General features: G+C 37.4%; 1 protein-coding gene across 3 annotated transcripts; it reads right to left on the bottom strand.

Annotated features, from left to right (window-relative positions):
* Window positions 1-70: 70 nt before the first annotated feature.
* Window positions 71-23,392, bottom strand: LOC103716367 (5'-methylthioadenosine/S-adenosylhomocysteine nucleosidase-like). Of its 3 annotated transcripts, XM_008804332.4 has the most exons (8): window positions 23,015-23,389; window positions 22,861-22,927; window positions 15,418-15,509; window positions 13,297-13,403; window positions 11,126-11,200; window positions 7,197-7,271; window positions 6,622-6,714; window positions 71-574 (listed from the first exon to the last, which is right to left on the bottom strand). In XM_008804332.4, the coding sequence occupies exons 1-8, from the start codon at window positions 23,160-23,162 to the stop codon at window positions 377-379; spliced, it is 855 nt and encodes a 284-aa protein (XP_008802554.2). In that variant the 5' UTR covers window positions 23,163-23,389; the 3' UTR covers window positions 71-376. The 3 variants fall into 3 exon arrangements, with proteins under 3 accessions (XP_008802554.2, XP_088568972.1, XP_088568973.1); XM_088712846.2 differs by lacking the exon at window positions 7,197-7,271 and having other exon boundaries at window positions 23,015-23,391; XM_088712847.2 differs by lacking the exons at window positions 6,622-6,714; window positions 7,197-7,271 and having other exon boundaries at window positions 23,015-23,392.
* Between the last annotated feature and the right edge of the window lie 3,982 nt (window positions 23,393-27,374).

The following is a 27,374-nucleotide window of genomic DNA, read 5'->3' as shown; positions in this document are numbered from 1 at the left end:
AAAACTCTGGACAGGAGTCATAATCATAATTATCTAGCCTTTTCCCAGCTATCTGTTCTCAAAAGCAGCATTTAACAAAAGCTTCGATGCATATAAATAGTATCTTATGTAGGTACACAATCGTCATACAGCAGATTGTCCTATTTTTAAATGCTATCAATGAGGATTTCATACAAGAAAACTGCTTGGGGCTTTGTGAAAAAGTAGCTATTTGACAGCCCTCATCATAAGCTCATTAACTCGTAGCAGCTCCAATGGGCTAATCATTCACCAATATATGTGAAATATAGCACTTCAGCCAAACAGCATCAGGATCACCAACCCTCAAAATTACTGGAGGGTGGTGATCAATTTATAAATGACCAATGTATAGCCTTCAAAGCTCAGTGAGGCATTTACCACTTAAAAAATCAATCACCTGGCTAACAGCCTGGTCCAGTGCTGCAGTTACTGCAATCAAGTTTTGTAAGAACTCCTCTGAAGTGGGCTTCTCTCCATCAACAATGTCTGTCACAGCTTTAACAAAGATTGCTGGGACCGACAGTAAGTCAGCTACATAAGCCACTGCTGCTCCCTAAGAAAAAAAAAACATAGCACAGTTATCATTTAGTTGAATTAAAGGTAAGAAAGAAGCTTCTTGCAACGAAGGAATAAAACCAGAGCAAAACAATCATCTTTTAATGTGCTATCAACATATGCTTATATGATTGCCATAAACAGCCTTAGAGCAAAAAAAACATCAGACTTAAACTTACAAGAGGTGCATATACTTGACATGTGCTAGCCTACATCTTTCCAATACATTATGCATAACCTAAGATGTTGCAAAAATGTCATTGATTTCTCTATTTGCTGGACTGACTAATTTCAGAGTAACAGAATTCATAATCACGATGAAACAACCAGCAGAATGTCAGAGCAAAACTTAGTAAGAAATGTAGGCTGTCATAGATTTGAGAATGTTAATCAGCTTTTACTGATAGCTTGTATGCATGGTCAACCTGATAAAACATAATCATTCACCAACAAAAGCAAACTTGATGAAGTGCATAAGAAAATGATCAAAACAAGATTTGCCGTCTCGATATCAGACTCCATGCCAGTACCATCCTATTATAATGTCGGTATATTGTACAGTACGAACAGCGAAGCATACCGAGTATCAGTACGGTACGAGACTGCATACCGATTCAGTACTAGTACGGTATGGTATGGTACCGACCGATACGGCGAACCTTAGAATTGTAATGCACTTCCATCATAATCCCCATTGTTATTCTATTAAAATGCTACCAGTTTAGAAGCTATCTTGGCAGCTTGTGGATTAACCTTTCTCTTGAAAAATCAAGATCTGGGGAAAATCAAAATAGACATTGACGTAGATAATGAATTGAATAGCACTTCCAAGAATGCTACGCCCTAAAGTTCTTAAAAAAGAAAGAACCATAATCAACATCTGTTTAGCTGAGAAGTTGAGACTCATGAACGTGTGTGCTAACAAGTGAAATCCAGTGTTAAAATGCAGTGCAAACGGCTGCATATGTATATGCAGTCTGTTGACCACACAATACTGCGTATATATGGTTATTATTTCCAGTTATACCACACATGGACTCATAAGGTAGTCCACTTAGCATTGGGCAGCTGCATATGTGGCCTACGTAATATTGTATGGCTGCATATGTGAGCTTGCTTGCATTCTGGAGCCACATATATAACCCACTCTAATGTTATCTCATGCAAATAAAGTGGGTGCAAGCTGATGGCTAGATTTAATGTAGGTTTTAGATGGGCTAGATATGGGTCCTGATAATGCTAAAATATGCTTATAATCATGGTATGCTGAACCGGCCCGTACCGGCTGGTTCAGCCCATACCGGACCGGTTCGGTCCCTAATCGGTCTGGTACAGCGGTGGAAAACGATTCCGGCCTGTACCGGTGCGGACCGGTTCGCACCGCTACGCGTAAAGGTGCAAATGGATCGGGTCAATCCGACCCATGTAGACCCGACCTGAATTTTAGGACCCGCAGGTCCGGGTCGGGTCCTAAAATTGGACCCGAATCAATTTCAAGTTCAAGTCGGAGTTTACCAATCGGACCCGATCCGACCCGAACGAACCCGAAGAGAAAGAGAGAGAGAGAGAGAGAGAGAGAGAGAGAGAGAGAGAGAGGAAAAGCAAAAGAGAGTCTTCTTTTTTTGTGTGTGTGGGTCGTGGTACTATTGGTCGTTTTTAAGTGAATTAATGGCGAGTTTTCAAGGCAGACAGGAAGGAGATATGGATTTCTTAGGAGCTTGTTAGCTTGCTCCCATGGCCTTATTATTCTCTAAGGGATGGGAAATGCCAGCCAATGAAGAGGAAAAGCTTTGTACCAAAAAAAAAAGAACGGAGGAAAAGCCCTAAGGGGAGTAGGGTTCAAGCGTGGAAGGATAGCAACAAGCATAGGTTCACAGAATCCAAAGGAACCTCAGCCCGTCAGGATTCTCTCTCAATCTATTACACTGTTAATACCTCTGGTGTCTTGGTAGCTGGCTTTTTTTTTCCTTCTGTTTTTTGGTTTTTGTTTCTTTTAACTTTTGAAGGGAGCAAGTGAGGGAACACTGAACTAAATATGGGTCATGTGCCAGTTTTCTGCAATGGAATTGGATTTTGGAAGAAGGTCTGGGTTTTTTTTTGTCCTCCTGACAGGGGAGCAGGGAGACACCAAGTTCCATCCAATCAGTCATATAGATAAAAAATAGTGTGATATGAAATTTGGCTTGTAGACCGACTTAGTAAGTCATGGGTCATCTGTTCTGACTGGAGGTCAATTGCAAGTCATTCAAGTCATAGGTCACCCAGCACCTCATAATTATGATATGACCAAATTAGATTTGCCCAAATTCTTTCCCAAAAGCACAAAGAAAGCAGTAACATCTGACCCAAACCCGACTCGGATCCAGACCCGATCCGGACCCAACCCGGACCCGACCCGATCTTCAACCGGGTTAGGTCTGGGTCCAAAATAAGGACCCGAACAAAAAACCGGATCGGGTCGGGGTCACTCAGAACACGACCCATCCTGACCCATTTGCACCCCTAGGTACGCGGGCGTGGGGCAGCGCACCCGCGCTTTGGGGCAGCGAGCCACGCGCGGGGCAGCGAGCAAGGATGCAGAGAAACGCGCTCGTGCACGAGTAAACGCATGAGGAAACACGCCCGCGCGTGCGACATCGCGCGGGGAAGCGCGCCCGACTTTGGCCAGCACGCCCGCCGCGCGGCATAGCACGGGGCATGGGGAAAGGCGCCTGCGCTCGCGGTATCGCGCGTGGAAGCATGCTGGCGCCCGCGCGCCTGGAACCGCACGGGCACACAGGAAACTGCACGGGCGCGCGCCCACGCATAGGGAACCATGTAGACCGGTTCGGAACTGGTTCGATACGGCCCGAACCAGTACCAAACCGTTCTGGATCTCCACCGATACCGGTTCGGCGTACCTTGCTTATAATTATTACTGTTAGGCATTAAGTACAAAATCATAAGCACTAATTGTTAGCTGTTATTGTTTTTAATGTTGCTATTATCCATCAAAAAAAATAGTACCATTATTGTTGTTATTATTATTATTATTATATTTAATATATTATATTTAGTTTTAAACAGTTAACAATATTAAGTGCATATGCACCCGTACATGCAGCCCACATGCCATATATGCATTATGTAGTCTCTTGACTGCCTGCATACTGCAGCCACCCTATTAAAACATTAGTGAAATCTAACTTGGACAGTTACCAAACACTCCTCAAGGTAAGATGCCAACCATCAAAATTACCCCTTTAATCCTCTTACTGGCCTAACAATGTTAATTGGAAACCTGAAATGACCATTCTACTTTAGCATTCAGCATGAAGAATCTTGCAGAGAATCTGCATCAACCAAAAGACCTAAAATATATAGAACTGGATACATGATTTTTTTTTAAAAAAAAAGCAAAAGAATCAACGAAATATCCCCTAACTTCTGCTCATTATGGAGACTGTAATAATAAAGCTAATGCTTGAAGCTCCAACCTCAGTTAATGATCATATAGGGAAAGCATGTCCCTTAACTCTATCAAACTATGAAGTACCCCTCCAATCCCTTAGCAGGGCTATCTCAAATAATGGATGCCAAAGGATTACATGGTGTACAGAGAAATAACAGTAAAATTAATGATTTATCAATGGGAACTGCTAATTGATGGCCTGAATCAACCTTGTCAATAATCCCCAGATATTTCCAGAAGATAGATATTAATCTTAAAGTTTAGCATCACCCCCAGTTCCTTACTCCACACCCATATGGCACATGCAAGTACTCTCCATATATGCACCCATATGCATAATATATATATATATAGATATGTGTGTGTACATACACACACACACACACACACACACACACACACACACACACACGTATGTACAAGTCACTCTGGGGCTCAACATAGATATATGATGTAGTATTTATGTTATTTTAGTCAACAAAAAAGAGAAAGGTCATCTTAGCTCAGCACTTCGGACTTGGAATGCAGACTTGGATTCAGATATGCATTAAAGCATAAAGGATTGTCAAGTGACAATAGAAAGCTTCCTCACATTTTTTTCTAAATTTCTTGAACTTATTTTATAACCCTTTACAAGTTTGCCCCACTCCCAAAGAAGCTTAAGATGATGCTAAATGATGAGCATATAATAACTGACAGTTCCTTACCTAAACAAATATTCATGTACCTCTAAACTCTTGTTTGTTTATGATTTGTGCAAGAATTTTCATCTCATTTCTTGCCATTCTACAGAGTATATCAGAATCTTCTAACACGCTCGTTTCTTAGTTCTTACATATTACCATGCATTCTGTGGTTGTGAGGTTGTCTGGATTGCCGCCCAATGAAATTAAGGGTCTGTTTGAATCCCGAGAAATTATCTGTTGATAAGATCTTACCAGCGAGCCTTCTCTCTTTAACACTACAGTGGAGGGAAAGTAGTTTGAGGAAATTGAGAACAGCTGCAACACAAATAATGCCATTTTTCCAGGACAGTTAATTTGATTTCAGAGATGATTTTCATTATCCTGAAAAATAGGGATTACTTGTGCCGCCATCTGCAAGATCTCTTTAAACCACTTCTTGTTACCAAAATTTTAAAACAGAAGGCCTGCTGGAAAGATCTTATCCCACAGATAAGATCTTCTGATGTCCATATAGGCCTAAGAATATTCATCATAAGAAAAGAAATGTATATGAAGTTCTGCAAGCCGTCAAATACTCTATAATATTGCAACCAAGGTTTGTCATACCAGTCGGTACCACACCGTACCGGATAAACCAGATCGCACCAATGCTAAATAGGTACGTAGTCTCGTACCGTACCACTTGGTACGTCTCGTTGTCTTGTACCATACCGACAATGTAATAGGATGATACCGGTACAGGGTTTGATACCGAGACAGCAAATCTTAATTGCAACTACTAGGTTCAACATTCTAGATAGTCCAAAATAACATATGGATCGAGGACTAAAAAGAAAAGTTATGGCTAATAAGGTGGATTTTAGTACTTAAGGCCCATTCTTTGGAGGGTAAAAAACCTACCCAGAAATATGTATCTTTCTAGGTGAATGTTTCCTAAGCAAAATTTAGATAAAAAATAATTTACCCATATTTTTTTGCATTACTACATTCCCAAGTAAGTTGCTAAGATCTATCCATATTTCCCGTACTACCTTTTATTATATAAACATTATATTATATTATGTTATATAATAAAAATATCTTATAATAACATTAATATATTACACTATAATAAATTATATTATAAAATAAATTATATTATAAAATACATTATAATGTTATAATATAAAATACAATATATTATTAATATATTAGATTATATTAGTAACATATTATTATATAATAATCATATTATATTATATATAATAATTTATAATATTATATAATATAATATATGCTATCATTATATTATTATATTATTATTATAGGGTTAGGGGTATTTTAGGGATAAAATAAAAATATTATTTTTTTAGCCGATGGAAAAATGGCTTACCCACCTCCTAGGTTGGTAAGACTTTTTTTTCCATTTCATGAGTAAATGCTACCCATAGAAAATTAACTTACCCACTTAAAGAAGCATAAGAACATGGGTAAGTTGGTTAATGAAAAAGTTGACCAGCTTTCTCATGATATTTATCCACCAAAGAACATGCCCTTAAGGAAAAACACCCAAGCCAGGAAAGCTGGTTTAACAAATTATATTAGTTGCTACCACCGAAAAGTTAATGTTGGCAATGACATTTGCCTTACTTGATAAACCAGTAATTACATCAGAAGCAATGCAAATATCTATCTTCAAACAGCAAGATGGCAAACAAGTTCCTAGACTTGAAGATGTCTTGGACCAAAGAGCTACCATCAGAGAGAAACCCGCAAAAATATACATGAGGTGGTAAAGATACTAAGAGAAGAAGATTGAAAGTCATTGATAACATTGATGCAGAGTCTTTACATTTCCTAACAAGAGTAAAATAGTCAGAAGAAGATATTAAAACAACTTATCAATCAGAGAGTCAAACTCTCTGTTACCTCCATATCTTTAATTGTAGCATCATTTGCCTGAATTGATGCTTCATCCTGTGGCAACATATCCAAGGAGTCACCAGTAGACAACTTTCCCACCTGTGACAAAAGTACAGGCATTTATTTGTTAAGAGAATGTACAACCAAAAAAGAAATAAAGAAGAAAATGTTAAAAAGAATCTCACATTTCGTATTCAAAGAGAAGTCTCAAAATATGGACCACGACCACAAAAGTTAAACAAGTGAAAAATAATTTAAAACTGTCATTTAGATAGGATATAGTCTATATGCCCAAAATATGAGGAAGATGAAGAATTAAACTCTAAAATGGTCATTATTTTTGACTGAGGGCTAATTTAGACCTTCTTTGCTACTTGTCTATTGAGCATCATGGTGGAAGAACAAAGAGTTCCAAAAGTAAGCCAAAAAATTAATATTCATGAACTACATGAGGTAGTTAAATTGTTAAACATGTTGATCCGAATTTCCAGTGACATTCATACCTCTATTATGCTTCATATTACTAGCAAAAGGATATAAATTGAGATATACTAGATCAAAATGTGGTAATGGGTAACCACCTTCAAGTTAAGTTCTTTTAGAAGATTAGGAGTGGAGAAGGTTCGCCGAGCTCCAATCCCATACATATCAAAAACCTGTAAGGGCATAAACTATATTAGGTAAATTATATTAAAAAGATAACAGCAAACAAGAGAAACTTCCCCAGCCACCATATAAATCCAGGTTTACAATAATGGTTTGATTGGTAAAATGAATCGAATCAATTTAAATTGTGAAACTTCAACATATTGATAGTGTTCCAAGCAACTAACAGCATAAAAAAGAAGATGCAAAGCCCTGGTAGTATATCCAATTTATTGACGTAAACAGTCCTTTCTATTATGCCAACAAAACTTAATACCAAGACATATACGTGCATGCCATGTAATTATATATTATAACCATTCACATGTTAAGCACCAAGCACACAGAGACATACACATATAAGCTTGGCCTGTCGGCATCATCAACCAGTCATAAAGATAGGTTCATCCTTCATGGAGACTTCATGACTTAAAGTTGTCCTTCATAGTTGACAACCCAATTTCAATGGGAAAAGGCCTGGAAGATGACTGCTGAATATCAATAATATGCTGAATTTTGACTCCATATCATAGAAATCTTTAATCTAGTAATCTTCTTCCTAACTAAACTTTGGCCATTTTTAAATATTGCTAAATGAGCTATTCTCAATAAGAGCATCAAGTCTCCAACTTCTGCCTCAACATCCCCCTATCATATGCAGCATAGTGATAGCACAAACTAATATCAGATACCACAAACATCTTCTAAGATGCAATATTGCAGCCACAATAGAGCCAAGTTTCCTAAGCTATTTTTGATCTTTACTTATTTTTGCCTTGATGGAACTAGACTAACTGAGTTTAAAAGTCTAAATATTGATCAGGTTTATCTATATAAACTGTATTTTCAATATAAAACAGTTCTACAAAGGTTCGATCACATTAGAAGAAGAAAAGTGTTCCTTCTGGGTTACAAGTATACATAAAAAAGGGATAATAACAATATAATTCAATTATTATTGAAATGTTAGCTTAATTAACAACAATGATGAATTTCACAACCCCTCTTCCTCCTCTAAACATGTTCCCCTTTTACAATAAATTAATCATTGTTGTCGTACTGAGCTCAGCACACTTTGCATGCAGTCCCTGTAGCAATTTGTTTTGGCAAAAACCATACTGTTTACTTTATGAATGCTAAACAATAGCCCTCTGTCTGCCTATCAGAGATGCCTAGGTGCCTGCTTTAAATATGAGGTTTCTTATAACCACCAAGGACAAACTCCTATTCCTTTCCCCTCTTTTTTGTTTGCTTTCAATCGTTTCAAGCTATTTGTTGCTTTTACAATTTTCTAAAATTTTGCTTAACAATTTAGACGTCTTGTCTTGATCCTAAATGCCACCGTTAATTTCAGCTAAGCCCGGAGCACGAATTTATGATGTTTTTTTTTTGGGGGTAAACCGGGACTTTATGATGGTTGAAAGTGACAACTAGCCAAGTAATTGGTAGATATATTGCATTGATATAAGAGATCTGCATTAGATTTTGTCCTCGCTCCAATATTTGATTTAATTTCTATTTATCTTCCAAAAATTAAAATAAAATATAAATATAATATAAATAATGTAAAAATAACAAAATAAAAGACTATGATGGCCATGAAAACTTTTGCCCACCCCCCAAAAAAAACGAAAATAAAAAAAAAAGAAATTTGCTGAGCTGTCACCATCTCTTACATTTTACTTTCTTGTTTCATTCATTTTTTAGTATCTTTAACAAAGCAAAGTAGTCTACTAGGATACAACATCTTGTATGATAATTCCATCGCTTTTCTATACCTCTCTCTGCTCCAGTTTTCTCGTTTGCTTTTCTAAAAGATCAGAAATCGCTTTTTCACTTTGTTTAACTTAGACTGCCATCATTTGGTTCCAAATTCCTACAGTGGGTCAAGTTCTATGTGGATTCGTGATGGCTGCTTTAATAGAAAAATAGGTTAGAACAAAGAAGAGGAATGTTCTTCTAGTATAGCCCACATTTCATTTTCAGTTTCTTTAATTATTGTAGTAGCTTTAGCTCATTCATGATGAGTAAAACGTAAGTTTCATGCAAGGTCGAAGAAACCGGTACCGGGCACTGTATTGGTTCCCCGGCAACACGACTAGGTACGGGCCATGCCAGACCGGTACCGACAAAGGGCACAGTACCATGAGAGAGAAAAAGAGAGAGAGAGAAGGGGAGAGAGGGAGGGACGTCGACGGAGGACCGACGGAGGCCAGCTGAGTCCGCGGGAAGCGAGGCCGCGGCAGCTTCTGTTTCAAACGAAACAGGGGTCCAAAAATTTCAGGTTTTTAAGTAAAGTCGGCAAATCGCTTGCCAACTTCACTTAAAAATCGCAAAATTTTTTAAGGTTGCGGCCGGACCCCTATTTCGTTCGAAATAGGGCAAGAGGCCGCAGCAGGCGAAACAGGAGAACCAGTCGTGGCCTTCGTCAGCCCCCCGCGGCCTTCGCCGGCCCTCCGCCGGCATCCCGACCTCTCCCTCTCCCTCTCCCTCCCCCGCTCGCTCTCTCTTTCCTTCTCCTTCTTCGGCTCCAGCAACGGATCTCGTTTCCATTGCCGGAACCGTGCTCACCGGTACGACTCGGATCGGCCGGAACCACCTGGATCGGGATGGTTCCGCCGACTTTGGTTTCATGTGCTTTTTTGTTTTTTTGATGAACAGCTTCATGTGCTTTTTAATGTTTCTACCGTTGCACAAGGAAGCTTACTAGATCTTTCATGCCTTGGATAAGATCAAGATACTTCTAGAAAAGTAAGCAAAAATATAACTGAACCAAAAGAAGTGATTATTGGTCAGAATTTCCAAATGAAATTGGTATGAAGTGATTATTCATACTAATTTATGAATTAGTATGAATGTTGCCAAGTTGGAACTTCCCATCAGTTTACTACATCTTATTCAGTTCATGAATTAGTATGAACGTTGCCAAGTTGGAACTTCCCCTTAGTTTACTACATCTAAAAGATTCAGTTTTCTATAGATCCTCTTTGTATTCAGTTTTCCATAGATCCTCTTTGTATTCTTCTAAATTTTACTCTTTTTTCTTGGGCCACCTTGACCTCGAGGCACCTGCTCAGTGCCTCCGTGTTATGCAGTCCCCAGGCCAACTGTATGTCTCCTACAATCTTTTAGAACATTGATAAGAAGAAAATATAATCGAATTCCTTCCTTTTATTCAAAAGTGTTCATAATTTTAGAAAATATTCTCTTTAGCATTCTAAAACTCTCACATATTCTTAACCCTAGTCATGTTGTTTCAAATTCTTATTTTTTTGGTTGATCATCTGAACAATCTTGGAGCCAGTGAAGATGAAAATATAAGCAAAGGCTGAGGCAGAAGAAGCATTGGGTTTGGGTTTGTTCAGCTCCAATAACAGCACCTTCTTTAGCTTTGTATAAGTGAATAATGTTATATTCATGACACAGACCACCTCTTATAAATAGAAAAAGTGGCTAATGATGGAAATTGATGTTGTAGACCTTCCACATATGCCTTGCAATACTGCAAAATATCTTTCTAATAGTGAATTAATATAAATTTATATTATGGTGCAGACCAGGTGTCCTAAAATATGAAGGTTTACCTATTAGATATAAGAAACAACCTACTAAAATGGCAAAATTTGTTTCTGATTACTAAGGACCACTCTTAGTGATACACAATATTCCAGGATTTCACCTGTAGTTGGAACAAAATAAACATGTTTACCTAAAGAGAATCTGATGTTTAACTTTGCAAATAGGAAAATTTCCTCAGATAAAACAAGAGAATTCAGTTTTGACCACTGTGAATGTTATTGTATCAATAAAATAAAAGAAAACTAGTCATTGTAAATAAGTTCACAATGTATTTAGAAGAACTCACAGGGATTGGTATCCTTCTGTCATGAAAAGCAACATCAGATGCGAGATAAACATCCCCAACACATGCTCCTTTTGCCTGAAATTTCCAGGAATTAACTTTTCAGTCTTTTTGTACAACCCAATAATTGTGATGAAAAGAAAAAAATGTTAGAAATTGAAAACTGTGGGCAACTATTATATACCATCTCTGTTGTTTAGAAAGAATAAATAATAAGGCATGCATAACCAAATATAAACTACTCGCAGTTCAGGAGAACCTAAACACAAACACAAGCCAGTACGCACATTGGGCAAAAAATAAAAAGAGTTTGGTCAATTAGAGATTTTAAACAGAGATCGAATATGATAAAGAAACTCCATAGTTAGACACATTTGAAGAACTATTGAATATTTATTTCACAACAATTTTTCTTAGCAATTCTAAATTGAAATAAACCCTTTGTTTTAAGACCAATAATCACATAATTTTTGCAAGAAATCTTCATCATGCCCAGGAGAGAAAGAGGTCAAACAAGGTAGTCAAAGATCATAAAAAAGTTCATGCCATGAAGGGGGTCATGCTATGTTGTAAGTTAGAAATGAAACAAGGTGATAGGCATGGCAAAAGTAAGCGATTTGGCAGGCGATTCTAAACTTTTTTCAATTTGAAAAGAGCTTTGAGTGACATTAAACAGCAAATATCGAATAGCTAGCTACCAAGCAATACTCAAAATAGAAAATGGAAACTACCATGTATACATTATAGAAATATAAATAAGTGACACATTTGTGGAACAAAGGGCCATGCTACTAAAAGCTACAGGAAAAAGAACCAAGGAAAAGAACATATACAGAAAATTATTAGAAAAAGCAAAAAACAGGCCTACAAAGGTTTTGGTGCAGGTAAGGAACATAGAATTTGTCTAATCCACAAATCAACATCACGTACAATTTCAGAAGGATCTTGTAGTGAAAAATAATATAATATATGAGACAGACGCAATCAGTTCATCCTCACAACTAGTACTTATCGCCATTATAGACCGTCTTTCCAAGCATATTAAACTGAGAACCCCCCAGTCATTTAAGAGAGAATTGTATTCAACTAATCAATGAAAAAGAAAAATTTCACAATCACAAGTGCATATATTTTTTACATATTATAGCATTTACAATCGCCCTCATGAAAAATAAAACTGTAGACTGAAAATTTGGATTTTTTAAATATCACTTGCATCATGTCTGTTGACCTGAAGACATGCTGTCCAGTATCATTTCATTTTATTCACTTCACTCAAGGCATGCTATCCGCCATTATTTTCATTTTGAGACAACCAGAGGATTTTCCATAATACAACTGATGTTAAAACCAGGTGGGAGATCCACCATGGAACTGAGTCCAACATCAGCATTGATCCAGGAAGAAAATGGACATGATTGGACCTCCAAGCTCCCCCCCCCCCTCCCCAAAAAAAAAAGCCAATGAAAAGAACAAAGGGTTTTGACGTCTAAAAAGAAAATTACAAAGTTTTAAAATTATCTCCCATGACATGGATTCTCAATGTTTTCCATAAGTATTATATATTGGAGAATCTACCTGATTTGTGATAGTCATGGTCATGGTATGCTGAACCAGCCCGTACCAGCCGGTTCAACCCGTACCGGACCGGTCCGGTACGGATGTGGAAATGGTTCCGACCCTCACTATGTACCGGTGCGAACCGGCCTGTGCGCGGAACAAAGCGCCCGCGCGGTTCCCTGCGCTGGGAACCGCGCCCGCGTGCTACCCCGCGCGGGAGGATATTTAATGCCACTTTGTGGCATTTAACATGGGGCGTGCGGAAAAAATCTGTGCGCGCTTTTACCTCTCTTCTAATTCGGTACCGGTTAAAATTGGTCTGATAGGCGACCGGTACGCCTACCGGTACCGGTACGGTGTACCCTGGTCATGATACACACCAGTTATAGGTTGGGTAATGTATTACGTTCATCCAAACAATAACTAAAGGATGAGTTTTAAATGATCCGACATGAAAATTTTATGTATGAACAAGAGTTTGAGGAGGGATTCCTTCCTTCCACAGGTTTCATCATGATTTACTTGTCATGAGGCATCTATACTGACTGAACTACATTAATGATGTTTCAGGCCGTGTAGGTAATAAAAATCCCAGTCCATGAGTAGAAACATACCTTAAAGCCACCAGCAGTGCCTGCATTGATGATAAGGTCTGGCTTCAATGCTTGGATAGAAGCATATGTGACAAGAGACGCTGATATTGTGCCTACACTATCAACTCCTGCAAGAGCACAGATATTATGAGAACTCAAAAAAAAAAGTAGACTAAAAAATGGAAAATATCTATAAAACAACATAAGACATCAAAGAAAAGATGTTACTTAATGCAATACTACTAATATTTTCAAAAGATTTTATTTATTTTTACTGGCATTGGAACAATAAACTATAGCTGTTGCTGTTGAGTTATTTCTATTGTCATCTAATGTAATTGGTCTACTTCTCATTCCCTTGCCAAATGTCCTAAAGTTAAATATGAGGGCTGAAACAAGGATTGAAACACCAATGCCAGTACCAGTGTCGTTCGGGACTGAGTCAACATATTCCAGATACATTATAATACCAACACTTCATATGATTTATGGTCCCAGTACTGCTACCAGTATCAAACATTTTCCCTTTTTTTCCATCTTTTTTCTTTTTTTTTAGGGTTATTATTAAAGTTAGGGTTTTCTTATGGTCCAAAAATGCAGTAAATTGAATTTACTTGCCAGTACCAGCATGGAAATGATTTTTTCTTTAGGTTTTTCTTTGCATTGTTTTACAGTTGCTATTAGGATTAAGGTTAGCATGTACACATCTATAGTACTAACATGCTACCATTTTTTTCTGAAACTACAGAAAGTACATAAAAAAAAATTTCAAGACATTCGAAATAGATGCCCAACCTATACCATATTCAAACTTTGTCAAATTGGAGAAAGTTTAACAGCATTTCTCTTGAATTTAGTGATCTTCAGCCATTTTGCATGGCAAAATGAAAAAAAGAAAGAAAAAAAAAAGATTTGAGGCATGAGCATTTTACCTTCAATCCGACCTCTTTTTAAGCTGGAATTGACCACATCCATGTTAAGTTGACCAGATTTAAGCTCTCCCAAGCTCCATCACTCCCTTATCCATAGTCACAATGCTCCAAATTATTAAGACATTTCAAATATTCTTGATTTTCCTCCTGGCCCAGTGGTTCTTTGATTATCCTCCACAAACAATCATTTCAAAACTATCCAACTATCTCAAATTATAAATGGATTTTACAATTTACTCATGAGTTATTTACAACTAATTGAAGAATTTATATTTTACAAACTAATTCTATCATATATTATTGCCTGTGGTGGTGGTTTTTAGTAATGATCTGTTATTGTTCCTTCTTGTACAGTTATCTTTAACTAAATAAATAAACAAATAATTTATTTAGAGACGATGTTTTTAGTTTTGTTATTTATGCTTTATATTCATACACCATGCTCATAGGCCATCAAGAGCAAATTACAGAGTGACCACGGAAACAATGCTAATATTGGAACACTTATAGTTTGTCTAGAGAGATAATCAGAATTTAGCATATTATAAACACAATTTATCTTCTGCATAATTGCATGAATCTAAATTATTCTTGATGCATTATAGGTTTACATCTTTCCAAAATTACATACTAAAATCTATCACCTTTAAGATGAAGCTTCTACAACACCGAAATAACATTCCGATCTCCTCATAAGAGTTTAACTTCATCCCTCAGTTTTGGCCTCAATATAGAACAGATTATTGAAGCATTTATAAAGCTGAACTTCTCACAATGTGAAAATGCAAAAATCAAAAAAGAAAACTGTTGTAATTTGACGGCCTTCGTTTGGAACTCAAAAGAAATGTCATTTACCCAGCCACTATTACTGAACCCTTGAAGAAAAATAACACTAGAGTAGTATGTATATTCTAGTTCAGTGTTTTCAAAAGTCAATCCATTTATAAAGCTTGGTAACGAATTGAAGAGAGAAATTGTTTAGAAAAAACAAAAAAAAAAAATCTCAGACAAACAAGCAACAACTTCTATGTTGCTCCTCAATCACGCAGCCTGCATGTTGCTAGTTGAAGAGGGAGCTATAGAAGAGTTACACATGAACTTTCTAACTCTTTTATATGAGATGTCTGTTATTATGGTACTGCACAAACAAAGATCTGGCAACTATCATGTGACTCATGCATCTATAACAAAAAAAAAATGATAAGCTTACCCAGAACCAAATCTTTCCCTGGCCAGACTAAATTTATATCCAATTCTTTGTATCTACCATGATATCTGACCCATGGAACACCCTTAGGAAACCTGTCATATAATTAGGAAAAATTGAAAAAAAAAAAAGAAAAAGAAAAATTGAGTCAGAAAACCAATGGGGAGGAAGAACAAATATTGTTGATAACAAATTTCATTGGAACAAATAAAGAACAAATCTAAAAGTGACAAAATTAAATTAATGAATACAGTATATCACTTGTGTCTTCAAACTTAAACCAAAATCTCTGGCACCTATCAACCTTTTGGCTTGCTATAATAAGAAAAAAATGTATGAAATTTGTAGAAGTTTGTGATGTATTATTACCTAAAAAGGAACTTAATGCATTTAAATGTAGAAGCTAAACGAAGTTACACAATTTGCCACTTTAATTGACAAAAACTACTCAACAGTCAGAATTAAAGTACATGCAAGGAGTTTGATAACAAAATAACGGGTTTGATCACAATTTACAGCATGTAAGGGGGAAAAGGTACTTGTAAAAAAGTGAACAAGGCATGAAATATCTACCAGCAATACAGGCAACGGCATATGCTATTGAATCTCAATATGAACAACGAGTAAAAGTGTGCATCTGTTTGTGCCTTAAATAAGGAATAAAGTAGGTGTTTCATGATTGACATTTTGAACAAGTCGCATCAGGGTATAGACAAACCTAGGTTGGGAGTATTAAAGGAAAATATCAGTCTGAATGTTTAGTAAATATAAAAAAAATGGGTTAGCATGAACATCAAATATCAATTGAGGCAGTACGATCTAGTGCAATAGCAACCTTTATAGGCCTTGCAACAGTTAAGGGCTTGAATTTGCCTAGAACAGTGAGGAAGATGTAGAATAAGATCCAAACAACTTGGAAGATGAATATGAAAAGAAACTTCAGACAATAGATAGAGCACGAAAAAAAGGGTTGCGCGCGCTTGAGGCATGAAGCTTAAAACTTGATGCAAGGTAATTAAACATTATATTGAGCTTAGTATATCACCCGAAATGTTTTAGATTTTTAGAGATACCAATAGGAAGGTTCAAGGGAAACTATAATAAAATAGAAATGATTGGACAATGGGATGAGGGAAACTATATTCAAATATTTTTTTATCTAGATTATGTAAATAAAATTCATAATAAAATATAATGTAACTCAAAAAAATTGTACATTATATACCAGTTGTGTTGTACAGTAACATAATTAAGATTATATATGGCTCACGAACAAGTGCATAGAGCATTTTGTACATTTTTATCAATGGAAGAATGCTCTTAAGAGCAGCTTAACATTGTTACAACCTTAAGCATTCAGATCATGTCCAGGATAAAAGAAAATGGTGGATGGGAGCATCATTAGATTCCCACATTCATACAATACCATCTTTGTCTTCGCCACTGCCATATTATTAAGTCGTCTCCTCCTCTCTCATTTTGTAATACACGCGGAGCATTTTTTTTAAATTTTTACTCACCCTCTTCCTCTTTTCCCGACACTTCCTTTCTCTTGTTCTTTTTCTCCATCTAGTTAATGGCACATTCACTGTTTTAATGACCCAACACTACCTCTATGTATCTCCACCAAAGACAATAGAGGCACAGCATTGGAAGTATTTGAAACATATTTATATATATAATAATGTATGTTGACACTTGGGAACAAAGTCCGCCGAATCGGGCCGAACCGGTGGGAGACTAGGTCGGTTCACCTCTTTTTTTCGGCCAGCCGGTTTCGAACTGAGAGGAACCGGTCGCAAACCATTTAAACTCAGTCTGAACCATCCGATTCGCACCGAGTCGGACCGGTTCCGAACCGGCCCCCCTCCCCCCTCTCTTCCTTTTGATTTTAAAGATGATTGGGAAGGCCCGAAAAGTTTTCAGGCCTTCCCACCCTATCTAAATACTCCCCCCATTCTCCACGACGAAAAATACGTTGATTCAGTACAATTGAAGGATCCAACCCTAAATAAGGTATGCTTCCTCTCTCCTATTTTATTTTCTCTTTTATTTTTGGACACTAAAAAATACCTTGAAATTTATAAAATAAGAGAGATCGTGCCAGAATTTTTTATTTTGGCTTGATTTTATAATATATTGTAGATCTATGAATAATCTACACGATGATATAAAAAAATTTAATTTTAAAATTATATAATATTTAAAAATTAAAAATACATTTTTGGATTAAAAAATAAAAAAATAAATTAAATAAATTTAAAAAACTGTAAAATTAGAAGCATAATTAGGGGCATGTAAGCTACTCTCCTGCTAAATTTGGCATCCATTTATTTAACTTTTGATGCGATCATGCGCATAGTCGCCTAAACCTAAATTTGAAAAAAGATAAATAAATAACCTTTAATGCATGCGCATGGGCCTAGAAAAATATATGTAGCATCCATTGTACGATTTTTCACATGGGTCTAAGCTCAAATTAATCTTTTAAAGATTTATATTTAAAAATTATTTTTAAATTTAAAATAATTAAAAATATATAATAAATACCAAAATTTATAAAAAATTAGTTGTACGCAATACATATTAGTAGTAGTACGTAATACATATTTTTCAATTTATGATATTTAAACATATTTTTTTAATTTAAAAATATATTAAAAATAAAAAAATAAAAAATTAGTACTATGTATTAGATAAATCCGATATATTTTTTGAAGTAAAAAATATTATCTTCATCATAACGAAATTTTGCTATTTTTAAATAATTGATAAACTGATGTACTTGATAAATCTGCAGAAATAAAACCATCAAGAAAAAAAGAGTTAGAACGTGACATTGGTTGGAATTATGGGCAAATGCTCTTGGGTCGACATCATTGGAAGTGCACCGGTGCAACACAAAATTCAAAAGAGGAGAAGTAACCAGGTTAAAGTAGTATTTAGCTAATGGTTACTCCGACATATCTATATACCGGAAATGCCCACAGAAGGTTTGGCGGCTGATGAAGGCCCTGTTTGGGGGAGCTTTTGGAGGGCCAGAAAGTGCAAGTACTTTTAGATGAAAAACTGTGTTTGGTAAATTTTTCAAAAAGCTGTTTCAGCTTTTGCGGGAAGCTGAAAACAGCTTTTGGGAGGAAGCTCCAATTTGGAGCTTTTGGGAGGAAGCTGTTTCAGCTTTTTCGGAAAGCTGTATTTTTGACAAAAATGCCCATATTAAAATAACATAATTACATAGTTTGTCCCTTTATAAACCTAAAAATCTGCTGGAGCCAAGAACCCTAGCCGTCAGACTCCCTTCCATAAGAAAAGGTATTTTTCTTTTCAATTTTTGTATGCATATCTTGAACCACATTTTAGAAGAAAAAAATTTTAATCCTTTTCCATACCTTCCAAAATCAATCTATTATTTTTTTTTAATCATCAACCTCGCGGCCCACGCTGAGGTCCTCGAGCGTGGACCATGAAGAAGAGCCCATGGACCGCGGAAAATTATTTTATGAGAAATTATAGAAAATTATTATGAAAAATTATTTTATACTAATAATTATAATATTTTATACCTTTATTTTTGTGTTATACTATAAATATAATATCATATTATATTATATCATAATATATTAATATGCTATGTTAAATAATTTAATATTATGTTATATTATGAAAAATTAATTTATACTAATAATTATAATATTTTATACCTTTATTTTTGTATTATACTATAAATATAATATCATATTATATTATATCATAATACATTAATATGTTATGTTAAATAATTTAATATTATGTTATATTATGAAAAATTAATTTATACTAATAATTATAATATTTTATAACTTTATTATTGTATTATACTATAAATATTATATTATATTATATTACATTATAATACATTAATATGTTATTTTAAATAATTTAATATTATGTTATATTATGGAAAATTAATTTATAATAATAATTATAATATTTTATACCTTTATTATTGTATTATACTATAAATATTGTATTATATTACATTACATTATAATACATTAATATGTTATTTTAAATAATTTAATATTATGTTATATTATGAGAAATTAATTTATACTAACAATTATAATATTTTATACTTTTATTATTGTATTATACTATAAATATAATATATATTACATTATATCATAATACGTTAATATGTTATGTTAAATAATTTAATATTATGTTATATTACCAAATATTAATTTACTCTAATAATTATATTACTATTATGCTATATTAACATAATATTATTTTATATTACAATAATATTATACTATATCGTATATTTATGTATTAATTTATATTATGTTTTATTATGTTCTGTTGTATAATACTATGCAATGTTCTTTATGGTAATTTTGTCATACAAAAGTACTTTCTCAGTTTGTTTACCAAACACAAAACAAAGTACCACAGCACTTTACGAATGTAGTTACCAAACAGCAAACAGCTTTTTATAACAGCTCTACTTCAGATAGCTCTACTTCCAACAGCTCTACTTCTAACAGCTCTACTGCCAACAGCTCCCCCAAACAGGGCCGAAGAAGCACTTTCCTAATTTCAAAGCAGCAAAGAAGAGGATTTTCAAAAAAAAGACGGAGGTAGACTGCTAAGTGGCAAAGCCACCTTCCTTCATTCTAGAAAGTCAAAGGTGTCCGCTCTAGATGACAAGGAGGCACAAATCCAGAATATCATGCAGGCGAGCCTGGATAATCAGTGACAACAGAATAAGGTGGCCAAGCATAGGGCTCGATTTGAATCCTCATACTATGAGTCAGCTCCAGTTTTACGAGCAGTAAGGCAAATTCAGAGTTCAGAAGGACCTCCTCAGTTAAAGAGGCCGTCAATCGAGCCAGTAGTTGTATTGCATCTATGTTGGGGACTCTTAGTAACAGAAAAAAGTCCTCCAGAGAGATTCCACTAAGAGTTACCATCCATGTTTTAGATCCACATGTCTTTTCCAGTAAGAATTCAAAGCAGCAGAGGATTGACACCATGCTAAAGAGGAACAAGAAAGATATATGGCGAGTTATTGGATTTTGATTTTACTTCAGCCACATTCCAATGAATGTGGCAGATAATATGTACTATAAGTCTATCATTTTTCCATACAAGCTACTAATCCTGGTGTAGATCCTTTAGGACCGAAGAACATCTATGGTGAGATTCTTACAATAATAAGGAGCTATAGAAGTGGATTGTCTCATACAAGAGCAAGTAGCCCATATATGGACTGACAGTAATGTGTGTGGTTAGACGGTCCTACTAGGCGGAGCATTATCAAACTTTTGACATATTGTGAAATGAAGACTTTCTTCCATAAGTTGTTTGATAATTCCGATTTGGTGCACGATGCCAAGTCTATCCTCAAATTGATGGAGGAGGTGATTAATCAAGTAGGAGAGAAGAATGTCGTGTAAGTCATCACTGATAATAGGCCATAATATAAGGCCGCCGAGAAGATCTTAATAAAGCGGCGGCTACATATTTTCTGGATCCCATATGCTGTGCATTACATCGACCTCGTGTTGATAGACATTGCTAAAATTCATAGAGTACAACAGACAGTAGAGACAACCAAACCATCACCAGATATATTTATAACCATATATGGATCCTATCACATATGAGGAGATATGTAGGGAAAGTTGAGACCAGGAGTGACACGGTTTGCTACCAACTTTGTTGCACTTGATAGCCTTCTTAAAAGAAAAGCAGCCCTACATTAAATGTTTGTCAGTCCCAAGTGGCAAAAAAATAGATTTGCGAGTGCCATCGCTGAAGGGAGCACTATCAAGGACTTGGTGACGAGACAGACATTCTGGCAGCGAGCCGAGATTATTCAGGAGGACATGATGTAGTTTCAGATGACCTCGCACGTGGAGTAGGATGTATAGATATATCAGATTTTGAGTCGTATACTGGATCCTATTATCCGCAGCCATAGACAACCTATGTCCTATACAGATATGGATATGGTGTGTTGCATCGTCTTCCGATAGCTACTACCCTATGCAACCTGAAATATCTTATGAATCGAATTTTACTATCGGCATATTCGGATGGGCCTCTCCACAGCCATATTATCATCCAAACGACAATTCTCAGAACTAGAGCTTCAGCAAGAAATCGAAAAGTGCTTATAACCTAGAGTGTATTGCTTATAGGATGAACATACAAGACTACAACGTCGCTTGGTTAGAGAGATGGGTTAATGTGCCTCCTGACAATGTTAATAATTCGAATATCTACAAGAAGCACCGCCACTCAACGAGACTTTAAATATCGATATATATGTTGTCCTTTAAATATATATAATTGATTGTATTATTTTATATTTTTTACCTCACTAATTGATTTTAGAATATTTCATATTGCTTCTTATAGCATGCAACATCTCACTAATCATTTTATATTTTGTATCATTTTAAAATAATAAGATGCATCATTTAGGTTATACCGAGATCATGAAAACATCAAAAAACATCAAATTATACTTAAAATCATTGAAAAAATTGATTACCAATAAATCAAACTTGAAAAACTTAAAAAAATTGGGTACCGAATCCGGTAACGTACCGACTCGCTTGCCGACCGGTACCAGTACCGAAACCGGCACCCAAGCGTACTGTGTCGGTATGATACCAAACCAGGTACCGTACCAACTTGTATGCCGACCGATATGAGTTTCGATACTGGTTCGGCGGACCTTGTTTGGGACTGCAGACACATGAAGACATGGAATTTTTCAAAGGGACCTATATGATCCAAGTAATCGCTCCTTAAGAAACTAACCCAAACTTAACCTTTTGTAACCTTATGATGAAGAACTTAGCTACTAAACTGAACAGGAATAGCACTAATCATAAACTGGCCAGAATAAATAAGTTATCCTCATCATGGTTTTGTTGTTCTTGATTCACATGCTTCCAATATTGCGTGTCTGCTATGCAGCTACTACGCTAGGCAACAACCAAGGTTTTTATTCATCACATATTGTATCAAACCTAACCGTCCAGATTCAATCAAGGTCAATCATTATATAGTTACACTTTCTACCACAGATTATACACAGATTCTAAGATATCTAATCAATCTAAACAAGCAACTTTTGGCATCACAAGCATCCAAGATTAGAAAGGACCCATGATCATCCACAATCCCTCAACATCCTCATTCTTCCACAACAGGCCCTTAATGATTAAATCCTTTTTAAGCTATCTAATTGAAGTTCAAGCTTGCATCACTACTCAAAATAGACTTATCAAGCTGTCCACTCAAAATTTAATCTAAACGGGTAGAATTTAGCTGCAGTCATCAATTTATGCGAAATTAACTCCTATCTCTATTCATTACAAAAACCAATCAGATCCACAAATCAAATTCCTCGCTTTCAAAAGCAAAAGAGAATCCATATGAACTCACAGGGACCCATCGGTGTCCTCAGAGAGCTGGAACTTGTTGACGAGGGGGAGCGCCTCCGTCTGCATCGCTACCAATCGAAGCACCCCCAAAAGATCGAATCAGGAAACCAAATCCCAACAACGACAGAGAGAGGGGGAAAAGCCGAGGGAAGTACCTATGATGATGAGGACAGTCGATACAGGGCGTCCGTCGCCGCCGCAGCCGGCGGCCATCTCTGGCGAGGGGGCGCGAGCCATCTCAGGTTGAGACGACGCGTCTTCGGCCGCCGCCGCCTCGCCGGCGTTGTCCTCCGGAGGGGTCATGGCCGTCGGAACCCTAAACCCGTTCTCTCCTTCTCTCGATCAGTCCAGCCCTCCTCCTTGTTTGTTCCTCTAACCCAATTGTGCTCCCTACAAGAGTTGGCTAGCCGGCATTAAATACGTGTTGGGAGATACCATAGTGATGCAGGAGCTTTCCCCTTAACCCCACGCAGGCGTGGAACCATGATTCACAACCATCGGGGCACCAAGAAATTAGCTAAGTCTTAGTTTGTATTGAGCATAGTTATGTGCGAAATTAAATCCATGTAATAAGTAATTAAATTTACATTGAGTTAGGGTCCCAACGCCTTAATTAGATTGAGTCAAAGCATGGTCCTTGATTTAGTCTTGATTAATTAGGAGTCGCCACATGTCACATTGGATTAAGCCAAATAACCAACTTTGACTTGGTCCACACGGCATGAAGGATCTTTTCATTGGACTCGGTCATTGCAGACGGTTGGGTCCCTCACGTTTTGAGATCAATCCACCACCAAGAGACTATCCAAGAGAGGTGCCACGTTGCTCTTTAGGAGATTTGAAGACTTAGTCAAAGTCCTAATTAGGTTAAAACTCTCTAAAATTCTGTTTGCTAGAGTTTATCTTTTGCCAACCTTTCATTATAGAAGGAGAGGTATGATAAATCAATAAAGCACGAAATTTTTGAGAAATCTCTGAGCATTCAAGTGTTCTTCAGTGGGGAGAGAATTCTCTACGTGCTTGGTGAGACTTCAAGTAAAATTGGAGAAGAAGGTGAGACTCCTTCCTCTCAACGGGTTGGATCTTTTGGAGGTGAGACTCTTCCATTAGTCCAATAGTTATCCTTTTTATTTCTACTTTAATTATCTTGTTCTTTGTAGTTTTCATCAACATCAAATCCTATTCCATTTATCTATACCATCTACATAATTTTTAGACTTTAGTTTCTACCCTGAAATCCAAACAATCCAACCGCATCACCAATTCAGCTTTGTTTCCCCTTGCCGCTAGCATCCATCGCATCCACCTTAGTTAGTTTTAATCCTTTGTCTTCCAATTCCCACGAGTTTTCATTCCTTTCATTAGAGTCTTAGTTGCCATCAGAGAGAAAAGAAAAAAAAAAGTAGAGTAAAACGCCATCATTTAAGGTTCGTGATCTTTTGCCACATCCAGCCTACGCCAGTTTGGTATCAGAGCGAAGATCACCATGAGCACTCACAACGGACGCCCCTATAATATGGAGAGACAACTTACTGAGGTCATGCATAAACTCACCCAGCAAGTGGCTACCTTGAATCGGATGGTAGACACCGTTTGGGATCGCCTCTTCTCCGAGCAAAATCATGAAGGAGACGGCCCCGGTGTTGCTGAACCTATAGAAAATTCAAACGCGCCATTTGATGAAGAACCCGACATTAAGGCCTTCTCCCCTAGGGGTCATCCCCCCCAACGACACCCTAGAGGACCCCAAGTTCCTCCCCCAAATAATCCTTGCATGGGAATTAATTTTGGGAACACCTATGTGCAGCAAAATCAGCGAGAGCGCATCGACTCCGACAAAGCCATGAAGCGGATTTGCATAGAGGTTGCTGACTACAACAGAAGCATGGACCCAACCCACTTCCATAATTGGTTGATGTCCCTTGAAGACTACTTCAATTGGTTCAGCATGTCCAACGAAGTCAGGGTACGATTTGTTAGGATGAAACTAAAGGGCCAAGCACGTGTGTGGTGGCACAGTGTCGAAGAGAAGCTGCGACGTCTCCGACATCCTCCTATCACCAATTGGGAAGAGATGAGGCTTCGTCTGAAGAAAAAGTTTCTTCCCCTCGACTATGAGGAGACACTCTTTGAAGAGCTTCTGAAACTTTGCCAAGAAAGTTCTTCCGTTGAAGACTACACCGCTCATTTTAATGAATTGACAATTCGCAGCAACATCTCGGAATCGGAGCGGCAGTCCCTACTCGGTATCGATTCGGGCTGAGGGATGACATTAGGAGGGAGCTACTAACGGCTCGCATATTCAGTTTAGAGGAGGCATACCAGCTCGCCCTCCTTGTGGAATCTCAACTTCGGAATAGATGCAACATGCAAGGTCCGGTTGTAAAGCGGCTACCCAAATGCAGCAGCGAGAGAGGAACTCCTCTTCCTCGAGGTAACACCCATTCTTTCAGATCTGAAGCCTCTGCTAATCGAGGTATGCATCAGGAGAAAGGTGCCCCACGGAGCCTTGAAAAGGGCAAGGGACCAATGCCCCAATCCATGCCGCCAAGGACAAACCCTATAGAATATTATAAGTGTGGCGGTAGAGGTCACTTTGTTGTAGTTTGCCCAACCAAGGACCAACGATTCGCATTGGTTTGTGAGGAGGATGAACTCCTAGAGCCCTCTGAGGTTCTCCCTTCTCCTTAGGCCGCAGATGAGGAAGGTAACGAAGATGGTGAAGCAAATCACGAACATGAAGAAGAAAACCCTGTAGTAGAGTTGGAAGCATCAAATCTATCCGTGTGTGTTGTTCGGCGGATTCTTACGGGCTGCAAGAAGGAGAATGTGGAGGAAGATTGGAGGGGCACCAACATCTTCCACACTTGCGTGGAGCATGCCAACAAGTCCCTCAATCTAATCATTGATAGTGGAAATTGCATGAACATAGTCTCCAACGATATGCTGAAGAAGCTGAAAGTGAAATCGGTACTGCATCGAAACCATACCGGATAAGTTGGATTGAAGATTCCTCTATTCTAGTAAAATATAGATGTATGATCAGCTTCTCTCTTGGAAAAGACTTTCGAGACGAAGTATGGTGCGACGTTCTTCCAATGAAGGCGTGCCATCTTCTTCTTAGAAGGCCATGGCTGCATGATCGTAGTGTTATGTATGATGGACGGACCAATTGTTATTCATTATTTGTTGGCCATAAGAAAATTGTATTAAAACCTTTGAGGATTGATGATTTCACCTCTGAAAATCTGATAATCCAAAGGGTTTTAACCATGAGGAAGTTTGAAGCTTGTAGCCAAGAATCGGGTGTCATGTATGCATTAGTGTCTAGAAATGTTGAGTCCAAATTTTCAGAAGTTGTGCATGCTGATTTCAAAACCATTCTAGATGAGTTTTCTAATGTGACCCCTAAGGAACTCCCCAAGGAGCTTCCTCCAATGAGGGATATCCAGCATGCCATCGACTTGGTGCCCGGATCAAGCTTGCCAAATCTCCCTGCATACCGGCTAAATCCAAGAGAGCATGATGAACTCTAGCGCCAAGTCCAGGTGTTGCTAGACATGGGATTCATCCGAGAGAGCCTCAGCCCATGTGCCATTCCGGCTCTACTTACTTCTAAGGAGGATGGTTCTTGGAGGATGTGCATGGACAGCAGGACAATCAACAAGATTACAGTGAAGTACCATTTTTTGATCCCGCAGCTTGACGACATGCTGGATTTGTTGCATAAAGCCATCATCTTCTTGAAGTTGGACCTTCAAAGTGGCTACCACCAGATCAAAATCAGACTTGGGGATGAGTGGAAAACAACGTTCAAGACCAAGGATGGACTCTTCGAATGGATGGTTATGCCCTTTCGTCTCTCTAATGCGCCAAACACCTTCATGCGAGTCATGAATCAAGTGCTGAAACCGTACATTGGGCGCTTTGTAGTTGTTTATTTTGATGACATATTGATTTTCAGTCACAGCCGTGTAGAACATCAGCAACATCTTCACCACGTGCTTCACACCCTCAGATCAGAAAAGCTTTATATCAACTTGAAGAAGTGCTTCTTTGCCGAGCCACAAGTTTCCTTCCTTAGTTTCATAATTTCAGCCAATGGAGTCTCTGCTGATCCAGAAAAGTTTAAAGTCTTCAAGAGTGGCCTATACTCCACAACATTCATGAGGTCAGGAGCTTCCATGGTCTAGCATCCTTCTACCGAAGTTTCATAAGAAACTTCAGCAGCATAATGGCCCCAATCACAAATTGTATGCGGGCTGTTCCTTTCATTGGACTTCGGCGGCCACCAAAGCATTTAAAGACATCAAGGTACTCCTAGCACAAGCCTCAATTCTTTGACTTCCAGATTTTGATCAAGTATTTGAGGTTGCTTGGGACGCATCCCACATCAGAATTGGTGGAGTTCTAAGCTAAGAAGGTCATCCCATCGCCTTCTACAGCAAGAAGCTCGATGACGCCAAGCTTCGATACTCCACATACGACATCGAGTTCTATGCTGTGGTCCAGACC

This window comes from Phoenix dactylifera, chromosome 16, assembly GCF_051530095.1.
Source record: "Phoenix dactylifera cultivar Ajwa chromosome 16, Ajwa_hap1_PhDact_Kaust_v1.1, whole genome shotgun sequence".
Taxonomy (NCBI): domain Eukaryota; kingdom Viridiplantae; phylum Streptophyta; class Magnoliopsida; order Arecales; family Arecaceae; genus Phoenix; species Phoenix dactylifera.
Note: the sequence above shows the minus strand (reverse complement) of the source record. Positions and strands in the feature narration are given on the sequence as shown.